Raw genomic sequence first — 12,339 nt, 5'->3', positions numbered from 1 at the left:
TAATGGAGGAACCAAAAGTTAGCTTCAGTAGTTTGTAACTTCAAGTCATAATAAATTATTTTGCTTTTAAATTTTACCTTCTAATAAAAGGCAAAGAATTACCTTAGAAATTTGACCTCCAATTTAATTAAGATTGTGTGCCAGACACTTGGGATCCAAAATTTGTCTAGTATTAAATCAGGAATTACATGCTATCTATCACCCGTAATTTCTAACTTCCAAGTTCTTTGAGTATGCAAATGGGAAAATTAAACTGAATCTTGATCCCAGTTTATTCAGTTATCCTAAAGTAAGAGAAGTACTAGTAAATGTAACTACAACTAAGCCCATACCCAAAATACTTTTATTTGTTCTTGCTAAATAAAAATACAATAGAACTTATGGCATTATTTTTGACATGACTGGCCTATGAACTCAAGAAAGACCATTTGAAAAGGATGTTAGATCAAATAATTGATCAAGTTCAAGATAAGCTTTTACAGCAAAATCTAATACTATCCCTCCAGTATTTTATAAATGGAACTTTCTTCGACTTGTATCCATTTCCCGTGGCTGAAAATTAGAGAGGAGAAAAAAATATAATGAACAATTTAGGGTAAGGCTTTTCAGAAGTAGAACTTGCACTGAAAAACTGGTTTTGTCTTTGAGATCACTGAATACTCATCTTAGATCTGACATAAAGATGTTGCAAGTTAACTTCCACACCTGTAACTTTTATTAAGTATGTACTACTTACTACACAGAATTACAAAATGGACATTTGCATTTCTGATTTAAGGTGCCTTCTAAACCAAATATGGTCTCAAGAAATATGTAGAAACACAATGTAACACAAGCTTAAACTGAATGTTGGGCTCTGTTCTCCATGTCCAATACCTCTGGGACCCAAGAATTACCATTCCTACAGTGATACTGCTGGTCCCAATTTAAACCACTGATCTGTAAGTTGTTTAACAGTTAATCAGGAAGCCAAGATACCACATCAGATTGGTTCTTTTTCATCCATGGGGGAAGAAATTCCAGAAGCAAACCTTAAGGCCTAAACACTTAAAGTTTAAGGCATATTTTTTCTTCTTTTAAAATTATTTAAATAGGGGGCTGGGAAGGTGGCTCAGTCGTAGAGCGCTTGCCTTGCATGCCTGAGGCCCTGGGTTCAATTCCTCAGCACCACATAAGCAAAAAAGAAAAAAACCAGAAGTGGTACTGTGGCTCAAGTGGTAGAGCACTACCCTTAAGCTGAAGAGCTGAGGGACAGAGCCCAGGCCCAGAGTTCAGACCCCACAACCGGACCCCCCCCCAAAAAATAAATAAAATTATTTAAATAGGTTTTCAAACAAGTAACACATACCTTGTGGACCCATTCATACTCTCCATATTTAGAATCAAAGGTTCCTTTCTGTAGAGATCTTAGTTTTAAGGTAAAACGTGGCCCAAGTTCCTGGATTCCCACTTTCTTTTCACTCTTGAATATGTATCTTCAAAAACAGAGTTAATATTAAGTAACAGGTGGAACCAGATGCAATGGCTCAGATCTGTAATCTTAGCTACCTGGAAGGAAACTGATTCCTTTGCCACACCCCCTTGACCAATGTATGTATGTGCCTGACATCCTGACTAGAGAATAAGTATAGTAGGAGGATCATAGTCCAGGTGCATGCTGGAAGAAGTGAGAGATCTGAAAAAAATGCAAGAAAGGGATGGAAACATGGCTGAGCAGCAGGGTACCTGCCTAGCAAGTACAAGGCCCTGAGTTTAAAAGAAAAATCAAAGTTCTACCACATGGGGAAAAAACAGTTAGGTTCACCAAACTATTCCTGACAGAGGTTAATGCATTAATGATTTGTCATAATACATAAGAAAATAAGTTTATGTTGAAAATATTTCCACATAAATATTGACACTAAAGTCCAAGAAGATCGATGTCTTACCTGTGAAATCTGAAGAAGATATAATCTCTCTGATTGTGGAATGTAGCAACCTGCCTTCCAATGAATTGAGGGTTATGGGGGAAAAGAGAAGCAAACATACGTCCAATTGAATGACCCAGCCGTGTAGTAAAATTATTCAGAATGATTTCAGGTACATGTTCAGTAGGGTCTTTCCCTCTTCTCTAGAAAAAAAAAAAAAAAAAACAGTTTAAGCTAACAAAAGTCCATCTCAATGCAGTTAAAATCAGATTTTACTTATTTTTTGTTGGTCGTGGTACTTGAACTCTGGGCCCAGGCACTGTCCCTGAGCTCTTCAGTTCAAGGCTAGTGCTCCACCACTTAAGCTACAGCGCCACTTACAGTTTTCTGGTGGTCAATTGGAAATAGTCTCATGGACTTTCCTGCCAGGGCTGGCTTTGAACCATGAATCTCAGAGCTCAGCCTCCTGAGTAGCTAGGATTATAGGTGTGAGCTGAAGATTGCAAGCCCCACGACCAGAAGAAAAAAAAAAAGGAAATCCTTACTATAAATTAACATGCTTCGGGGCTGGGAAGGTGGCTCAGTGGTAGAGCGCTTGCCTTGCATGCCTGAGGCCCTGGGTTCGATTCCTCAGCACCACATAAGCAAAAAGAAAAAAGCCAGAAGTGGCACTGTGGCTCAAGTGGTAGAGCATTAGCCTTGAGCTGAAGAGCTGAGGGACAGCGCCCAGGCCCAGAGTTCAGGCCCCACAACCGGACCCCCCCAAAAAAATTAATTAATTAATTAACGTGCTTCATAGTAATGAGCCATAACTTGATCACAACGCCCTAAGAATAGTCAATAGATAACCTTGCTTTAATCTGAACAAATTATTACAAAATCAATTAAATCTAGAAGCTATTCTAATCAAGTGAGATCAAGGAGTACCAAAAACTCACCTTAATTTCTTTTCGAAGCCGAACGCTGCTCATTTTAAAATGAGCAGTTGGACCATTTGGCAAGTGACACAAAATAAGTCCATCTGTTCATGAAAGTTAAGAAACAACTGTAATTTTAAATCTAAATAACTAGTGTCCAAAGATTCCTAAAATCAGTTGGTGGATATTTATTCCTTTGGGTTTACTGAACTTTTAATTCCATACCCAAAGCTCAAACATGTCAGTCTAAATATTTCAAAAAATATATTTAACCTAGAGTAGTCCTCTTCCTTTCCTTTGTTCCTGCCTCTTCCCTTTTCTTTCCTCTCTGGTTGGTTGTTACGTAGGTCAGTTTGGCCTGGACCTCAAAATCTTGCCTCTGCCTCCTGAGTGCCTCACTTAATTTTTTTCTTTTCTTAAAATGATAAATACCCATGCATCACTGTCAATGGGGGTTCCTAGGTTTTCAACTAAAATATATATGCAGGGGGGAGGGGCTATTTATACTTTTACTGAGATACTTTTACTGAGATACTTTGAGATTTTCTACCTAAGGTTGGTCCTATATCCTATTTCAAGTATATCTAATACAGACTGTAAACTATCTAGATTTAGGCCTTGGTTCTCTAATAATCTATGAGACTTGGAACTGTGCTATTTTACATCATATTTTTCAACATGCTAAGTGAAGAACTAATTCCTTATTATTGTCATTATTGACAATATTCTTGTAAAGAATATATATATACATACATATAATACTCATATTGCTACAAACTGCCTTTTTAAATATCCTTTGTTTCCCAGTAACTTGTTTCTTGACTAATAGGCAATCACAATCTTAACATTTATTTTTTGCTCACACTATTTTGATCATCTGCATTATTTCTTTCACCTATTAAAAACCTATTTCAAATCCCACATTCCCCCCAACCTAGTATTAGGTTTTGAACTCAAGAGCCTTGTGCTTAAGAGGCAGGTGAGCTAACACGAGTTATACGTCCACTCTTTTTTTGCTGGTTAATTTTGAAATGAATCTCAAGAACTTTGCCTTAACTGGCCTTGAACTTTGATTCTTCCACTCCCACTCTGCCCTGAGTAGTAGGACTAAAGACATAGGGCACTAGTGAATGGCTCAGGTCCCACCTATTTGCACAAAATTAAGGTCTAAGTCTTATTAGCTTTCTTTGGTCTTATTATAGCACTCAACACTTGAAGAGCGATGAAAATACCTTTCTTCACAACTTCTTTTAACTCCTGGAATTAACCTGTTTCATTTAAGCATTAATTAGTGTCAACTACATCACAGATTAGTAGCAAACATTTCAATTCTTTTTAAAGATTCACAAAAGGTTCAACTTCATGAAGTATAGCCATGTATTTCTTTATTAACTGTACACTGAAAAAACTCACAAAAAAGTGGCTAGATGTAAAAGTAATTTCTTTAGAGCCAAACAAAGGCTTGAATCTTTTCTAGAATATTACTATGTTATGGTTTATATACAAAAATCTAACTTCATCAGCTCCTAAGATACATGCTTTTCTGGCACATACAATACCCAAGAAGCTCTGTTATTGCCTAAATAATGCAAAACAGGAGTAATATGCCTATTTCAGTAATGAGAAAAGGTGGCTGACAGTTTGTCCTACAAATTGTCTAATATGTATGGCAAAGCAAAACAGTTGGATACATTTTAAGTAAAATACAATTTTTACAAAGAAAACTCTATAGGCTTTTGGAAGGCTATAGATCGTATTAGTGAAAATTCTGTGCCTTTAGGAAATATCTCAGTTCAACTGGAAGATATTTATTGTATTGATTTAGTTATTAGCAGTCTGGAAACAATGTTAACTGCTAAAAGAAAAGAGAATCAGGCTGGGAGCTGGTGGGTCATGCCTGTAAATCCTAGCTACTTCCCAGAAGGCTGAGATCTGAGGATTGCAGTTCAAAGCAAGCCTAATTAACCATAGAAAACCAGAAGTGGAGCTATGGCTCAAAGTGACAGAGATCTAGCCTTGAGCAGAAGAGCTCAGAGACAGCCCTCAGACCCTGAGTTCAAGCCCCATGACCAATGAAAAAAACAAATAACAGGTTTTACAATTATAAAAAGGATATTAAAAGTTTTTTTCCTAGAAAAGTAAGGAGTTTAAAAGATTTTAGTTTAGTGTATTAATTTTGCCAATCCAAATTATAATAAAGCAACAAAACACATGAACAAGCTATACAGTTTTAGTTTCTAGAAAAATAAGTCATAAAAATCACGTTTGAAAAATATAGCTTTTTAAAACATTAATTTAAAATGATTACTCCATTAATATAAAAAGAATGTATAATCCTATTAGTTGGGGAAAGTCCTCTTGTTATCTCATAATTCCTCCATTTCAGATTAGTAATTCTGACTTATCTAACTGATCATTTTAGCTACTGATTTTACTGACACTGTTCAATAACTAAGTAAAATAAGAATAAAAACAAACCTAGATATCTTTTATATGATCCCATGTTAAAACAGAAATGTGTTATTTCTGATACTATTTACTTCAGATCTGAAACTCATAGCAAAAGTTTTACTGTTACTATCTTCTACAAGGCTGCCAACTTGGCTGTGTTTGCCTATAATCCCAACTTCCTAGGAGGCAAAAATCAGTTCTTGGTTTAAGGCCAATCTAGACAAAAATGTGAGAACCTGTCTGAAAAATATCTAAAGACAAGAAAGGCTGGGGCCTTGGCCTAAGTGGTAAAGTACCTATCTAGTAAGTGCAAAGCCCTAAGTTCAAATCCCAGTATAGCCAAAACTTTTAGGATACTTGGTATTTTACGATCTTCATTGATAACAATCAGATCTGTGAAGTCTCTTGAGATACACTGTGGAATAATTTTCTTCAGAGCTAGTCCTCTTCTATAATAGACATGTGAATCTGGTATAACTGTGGAAAGCTGTTCACAAAGTCGCACTGTTCTCTATAAAATAAAATAACAAAATCTGAAAAGTGAAAAGGAATGTTATATAGTATACACTCATAGGAGAGGAATAATAATTACTAAGATAGTATTATCACTAGAGAAAAAAATCTGGGAGAAGAATCAAATCAGACATCTCATCTTTTAATAAAGGCTGATTGTCAAAATCAGTAGTTCTCAACAACAGATGACTTTGTTCCACCAAAGTAGATGTGACAACATCTATAGAGATATTATCATGGTGGGGCAGAAAGAAGAAGTAGGAGTAGTTGCCACTAGCATTTAACTGATAAGACCCTGGGAATACTACTAACATCCTAAAATGAAGATAGTGTACTATAATAAAGAATTGCCCAGCCCAAATTATTAATAGCACAGAGGTTGTGAAACGTTATCCTGAAGTCATGCTTAGTACTCATACATATCACTAGCTACTTTTATTTAGGTTATCATAGGCATTATCTAAGGCAATTACCTAATTCTTCTTAACAGAATACTTTAAATCACAGAATATAATAAAATTAACTCAAAAAGTGAAATAATCAACATTTTTACCCCATGAGGTCTATCTGAAGTAGTGATAAGAATTTTGGGAGAGGTTTGTCTGTTGAAGTAAGAAGAAAATTCATCTGTGGCTTCATCATAAGCAACCTAGAACAGAGAAGAGATGAATTTTACAAGATTGTCCAACCTAGCTGACAAGATTTAAAGAACCAAGATAGAATGATGTTAATGGCATCATGTGAAGAGGTTGAATGATTTCCTTTCTGCAAGCATACAAATGTGAAACTGGTAAGACTGTCAAAAATCATCTTAAGGCACAAACTAAGACACGTACCCTTTTGAAAAATGGTTAAGAAGAGCTAGAAGCTTCTTTATGCTATTTCTATTTCCCTTATTTGCTTGATTGTTTCAAACAACCAACTTTAAGGGTGACAGTAAGAACTACCAATCTGAGATTCACAGATGAGAGATTCAAAGACAAGGAGAGTAAAAGGTGATGTGAAGGTGATAACACAAGCCTGGATTGCAAACCAAGTTCAGGGTAAAAACAAGCAAGAAACTAAAGAGGTGCTAGAAGTGACAGAGCAATAGAGGGGCTGAGATAGCTTCCTTCCAAATTGGTGACTGACACCAATCTTACACGTGAGCTGGAGAAGACCTGAGAATCTACTGAGGCAAGGTAAACTTGAAAATTGGTTGCAACTGTGAAGGCATTCCTAGAGCCAGAGCTCAGATGGAAAAATGTATGTATGTATGTCTTAGGAGCTTAAGGTGTCTCGACAATCCTTGCCTAATCATTGGCTGACTGTTAAGCTGTCCAAACACAGAAGCAATTCCTAGGGAGGTACATTAAAAATAATAAAAAGTAGCTTAGTGCTGGTGGCTTACACCTAGAATCCTAGCTACTCAGTAGGCTGACAGCTGAGGATCCCAATTCAAAGCCAGCCCACGCAGGAAAGGCTATGAGACTCTTATCTCCAATTAACCACCAGAAAACTGCTGTGGCTCAAAGTACTAGAGTGCCAGGCTTGAACAGTTAAGCTCAGGTGCTGAGTTCAAGCCTCATGACCAACAACAACAAAAAAGAGTAATTATTAAAAGCAAGGATTTGAAACATGATTCAAGTGATAGAGCACTTGCCTAGCAAAGCTCTGAGTTCATATGCTAATATTGAGAAAGAAAGCAAGAAAGCATGAAAGAGAGAGAGACAGAAAGAGAAAGAGAGAGAGAAAGAGAAAGAGGGGAAGGAAGAAAAGGAAGGAGGGAAGAAAGAGACCCAAAAGCAAAGCAAAGCAAAACAACAACCAAAAAAAAAAAAAAAAGGACCTCCCCCAAAAAACTCAAAAAGCAAAACTGATCAAAGAAATAGTTCTATTGTTCAAGACATACATTCCACACCAAAAGGCCAAGTAAGTTACAAAACAGCAAAAAAGCCCAGAGATTCTACAGTATGTTTTCTAAAATGTCTAATTTTCACTGAGAGAAAGAAAAGGTTAAACCAGTAGAGAACTTCCCAAACAAGCCAAAGGCCCTGAATTCAAACACCAGTATTGCCAAAGGGGTCAAAAAAAGTGTGCAGGTGCTTATATATGCAAACATATTAATCCAACTATTCAGAGAGCAAAAGATAAATCAGAAAATTACTTAGGCTAAAAACCCAATACATTTGTATAAAGTGCTTATTGCATTTTCTCATAGCATTATTAAGAAGGTCAGTTATGAAACAATCTGTATTAAATGAAATAAGCCAACATTATAGGAGAATCAGTTCATTATATGACAGTGATGGTCTGCAGTTTCACTTGTGACTTCTAACATTACCTCTTCATCATTAGGATCTACAGTGGTTTCATCATAAACTCGTTGGTTGTCAATGGTCTTGGGTACAGGTTTTGGTGGAGCCTAAATGAAAGAAAGAATTAAGTTGTACAAATAATCAATTTATATTAAAGTTACAAACATACTTCTCAAGACACATTCTATTCTTCATTTCAACTCATTGCAACTAGCACTATCAATCTCAGCTCTATCAATCTCAATAAAAAAATATTTAGTATTAATACTGCTTCCAAGCAATCTGACCAGAGACATATACATGACTGGAAGAATGGCTAAAATTAAACAAAGTGGCTTAAAAACAGGCAGAAGCTGGGTGCCACTGGCTCAAGCCTGTAATCCTAGCTACTCAGGAAGCTGAGATCTGAAGATCCCAGTTTCAAGCCAGTCTGGGCAGGGAAGTCCATTAGATTGTTATTTCCAACTGACCACCAAAAAAAGCTGGAAGTAGAGATGTAGCTCAGGTGGTAAAGCACTAGCATTGAGCAAAAAACAGAGATATATAAGGATCACAATAATTATTCACCATTGAGAAAAATATCAAGTAGTAAAAAAGCAACAACTAAAAAAAAAAAGGTAAAAAGCATGTGATTTTGTTTCAGTACTTTCAGAAAACTATCAGAATATATAACCAAAGTTTATCCAGTGACCTACTAATTCTACTTTAGAGACTCTACTACAGTAAGAAATAAAGGTAGGAGTCATTTACACAAATGCCCAACATTATTTCCACTGGACATACAGCAGATTTAAAATAAGAGGGTAATGACTGCACATTATAGAACATTAGCTTGACGCAATAATGTTTAAAGATATTAACATTGCTTGATGTTATATTAGAATTATATAGGTTAAAATGGCATAATATTGGCAATTTCATATGATTTGATCAAATACTATTAGGAGAATGCATGAAAAAGCAGTATTAGTTTGTATATATTCTTTTTTTTTTTTTTGGGTCCGGTCATGGGGCCTGAACTCTGGGCCTGGGCGCTGTCCCTTAGCTCTTCAGCTCAAAGCTAGCACTCTACCACTTGAGCCATAGCGCCACTTCCGGCTTTTTTCTTTTTGCTTATGTGGTGCTGAGGAATCAAACCCAGGGCCTCAGGCATGCAAGGCAAGCACTCTACTACTGAGCCACCTTCCCAGCCCTGTATATATTCTTAATTTTTCCCTTCCTCAAAAAATCTTTATTCTTATGTGATATCCAGTAGAAGAACTGTTTTTAAAATACTGTAAGTCGGGGCTGGGAAGGTGGCTCAGTGGTAGAGCGCTTGCCTTGCATGCCTGAGGCCCTGGGTTCGAATCCTCAGCACCACATAAGCAAAAAAGCCGGAAGTGGCGCTGTGGCTCAAGTGGTAGAGTGCTAGCCTTGAGCTGAAGAGCTGAGGGACAATGCCCAGGCCCAGAGTTCAAGGCCCCACAACTGGACCCAAAAAAATAAAATAAAATACTGTAAGTCATATCTTAAAAATATGGATAAGAAGTGAAACTAAATAAAAATAACTTTGTTGTGCAACAATGTGCAAGTACTTCATAGTTCTTTCTGTTTGTTTTTTAGTTTTATTGTTGGTCCTGGAGCTTGACTCCGGGCCTGGCACTGTTCCCGAGCTTTTTTACTCAAGGCTAGAGCTTTATCACTTGAGGCTCAGTTCCCTATTGGACTTTTTGGTAGTTAATTGAAGATAAAAGTCTCATAGACTTTCCTATCCAGATTGGCTTAGAACCATCATCTTCAGATCTCAGCCCCATGAGTAGCTAGGATTACAGATGTGGGCCACCAGTGCCTGGCCTTTTAAACATATTTTGTAATTGTTAGAAGTAATCAATGTAATATCAGAAAACATTATTTAATAGTTAATATTTCTATTTACCTTATCACCAAGAGCATCTCTCTCTTTTTTAAGCTTCTTCTTAGCTGCCAACTTTTCCTAAGGGGTTATAAACAAAAGAAGAATATTAAGAAACCACCACTTCCACCACAAACATGTATTGAAGCTACAATGTACTTATGAATATTTCGACTGGGAAAGCTCTGTAATCTATTAAAATAACCATCCAAATATGTTTTAATTTCACTTTATTATTATTTTTTAAATGTAGTTCAGAATAGTGTAAACTCTCTACCTTCTACCTTCCCAGTACTAGAATTATAGGCATATATCACCAAACCCACCCAGATATAAATATGTATAGTTAAGTTACTATAAGGCAAATGAGCAATCTAACCAATAAGGTTTACTTAACAAAAATCTTGCTTCTTCAAAAAAATTTATCTAGCTTGAACTTTCTCTGGTTTTAACTTTTCTACAAAGCTTCAAATTAATGAATAGCAATGCAAAATGTGTATCCAAACAAATGTAAAAGTTTTGTTTTTCCTTAATGTTTGTACCTAAAGAGGATGATGAGTAAGGACTGCTTCTCTTGGAAAGCACTAAAAATAAACAGAAACGGGAAATGAGTTTTCAGGTTGTTTGCCATAAAACCACCACTAGGTCATTCTCATATCTTATAATCAAAATATGCTCTTAAAATTAGTAAGAACTTGAAAGGTTGATTAGGATTAATATGCTACAAATCTTTATTTTCTGAATTCAAGAAAGAATACTTGATTCACAATAGAAAAATTTTTTTTTCTTAGTGCCTACTGACTGTCAATCCATCAGGTCTCGGGTGAGAAAGTGGAGTCCTAAGAAGTCATGGAGGGATTCCTCCCTTACATTACTAGCACATCACAATGGGGCACTTGTCCCTCCTATGTACTCCAGTAATACCTTGACACATTTGTAAGATTTAGTGTCAAGGCTTCTAGTTTGAATAAGTAAATAAGCACACAAAGGATATTATGTCTATGCTTTTATGATTTCCAAAAACACTCAAATACTTTCTTCCAATTGCCATTTGCCACACAGGAGCACTGTGACTGTTGGCAAGTCGGTTAAGGCTCTCGACAGTCAGTGTATGCTTCCTGGATCCCAGAGAAGTGTGAGTAGACGGTGGTAAGAAGCAAATGCTATTAGCAGAAACTTTACAGACTTCACTAAGTTTCTGTGGGAAACACATGTATTCACCATGTTCATGGAATGCTTGGGTGACAACATATTATGCAGATGAACCAAAGTTGGGTAAACTGGGCAAAACAAAGAGGATTTCAGATTTGCTGTCTAGGTAGTGGGGCAGAGCAGGACCTCTGACAGGACGCCGGGAAGAAGATGGCCAGGAGGGGAAGCCCTCGACTTAAACGCGAGGAGCGAGCAACCCACATACCCACCACCCACCCAGCCCCCGGGCAAAGCGCCCACTGGCCCGCGCGCCCCAGCGGGCCTGGCGCGGGCAGACGGCGCATGCGTCGGGCCGCCGCCAGCGCGCGCCTCACCTTCCGCTGCTGCTGCTTCCACCGCGTGAACATCAGATGTCGTCGCTGTTTGTTCTTGATCTCTGAGATGCTGAAGCCTGGCGGAAAGGCTGCTGCCTTCGGCGGCGGGACCCCGTTTTCCGTCGCCGCATCTCCAGCGACGACCGTAGCCTCCTGAGGTTCTTGGGCAGCGGCTTTCCTTTTGAGGCTTTTCTTTCCGCCATCGCCACTCTTCCCGCCGGCCTTCGCCATGTTGTGTTTGCTCCTAGGCCGCTGTACGGAACCGGAAGTGCCTTTCCTCTCTGACCCGGGCGTGTTTACTTCCGGGGTCGCGACGTTTCGGAAAAAGTGGCGTGGTGACTTTCAGACCTGTAGAGGGGAGGGCTGAAGTCGAGGCTTGAGGAAAGCCTCGCTGTGTGAAAAGTGAAAAAGAGATGCATCCCTTGAATGTCTGCTATCCACGCTCTGCAGCAGACTAGAGCAAAGCAACCCTGGCCCCAAGTGAGCTCACAGGTGTTTTAGTTCCCAGCCTTGCACTTGTATGAACACCCTGAACACCTGATCCCTGCCTCCAGCCCTTTTAACTTTAGCCGTTTCATTCTTAACAACTTTAACAGTTATAACTTTAAGCAGTTAAATACATGATAAATCCGCCTGTCTGCTGGATTCACAGGCATGCACCACCACTCCTGGCTTGTTCTTTGACGTAGGATCTCACCAATCCCTCTCCCCACTCCCCAAATGCACACACACACACACACACACACACACACACACCAATCCCTCTCCCCACTCCCCAAATGCACACACACACACACACACACACCAATCCCTTTCCCCACTCCCCAAATGCACACA

At 38.1% G+C, this 12,339-nt stretch overlaps 1 protein-coding gene across 1 annotated transcript; it reads right to left on the bottom strand.

The window, feature by feature from the left end:
* Positions 1 to 324: 324 nt before the first annotated feature.
* On the bottom strand, positions 325 to 11,770 carry Rpf1 (ribosome production factor 1 homolog). The gene is made up of 9 exons (XM_070007464.1): positions 11,503 to 11,770; positions 10,001 to 10,057; positions 8,112 to 8,192; positions 6,342 to 6,437; positions 5,633 to 5,786; positions 2,846 to 2,928; positions 1,929 to 2,110; positions 1,349 to 1,475; positions 325 to 552 (listed from the first exon to the last, which is right to left on the bottom strand). Exons 1-9 carry the CDS (start codon positions 11,731 to 11,733, stop codon positions 511 to 513), a joined length of 1,053 nt encoding a protein of 350 aa, XP_069863565.1. The 5' UTR covers positions 11,734 to 11,770; the 3' UTR covers positions 325 to 510.
* Positions 11,771 to 12,339: the final 569 nt, after the last annotated feature.

Source organism: Dipodomys merriami, unplaced genomic scaffold (assembly GCF_024711535.1).
Source record: "Dipodomys merriami isolate MVZ:Mamm:240054 unplaced genomic scaffold, mDipMer1.0.p SCAF_7, whole genome shotgun sequence".
Classification (NCBI taxonomy): domain Eukaryota; kingdom Metazoa; phylum Chordata; class Mammalia; order Rodentia; family Heteromyidae; genus Dipodomys; species Dipodomys merriami.
This window is presented reverse-complemented; position numbering and strand designations above follow the sequence as displayed.

Coding starts and splice junctions, on each gene's coding strand:
- Rpf1 (XM_070007464.1), bottom strand. CDS start 11,733: ATGGCGAAGGCCGGCGGGAAGAGTGGCGATGGCGGAAAGAAAAGCCTC. Junction 10,058..11,502: donor GGAAGCAGCAGCAGCGGAAG/GTGAGGCGCGCG, acceptor ATAACCCCTTAG/GAAAAGTTGGCAGCTAAGAA. Junction 2,929..5,632: donor TGAAGATCGTAAAATACCAA/GTATCCTAAAAG, acceptor TTTCATGAACAG/ATGGACTTATTTTGTGTCAC.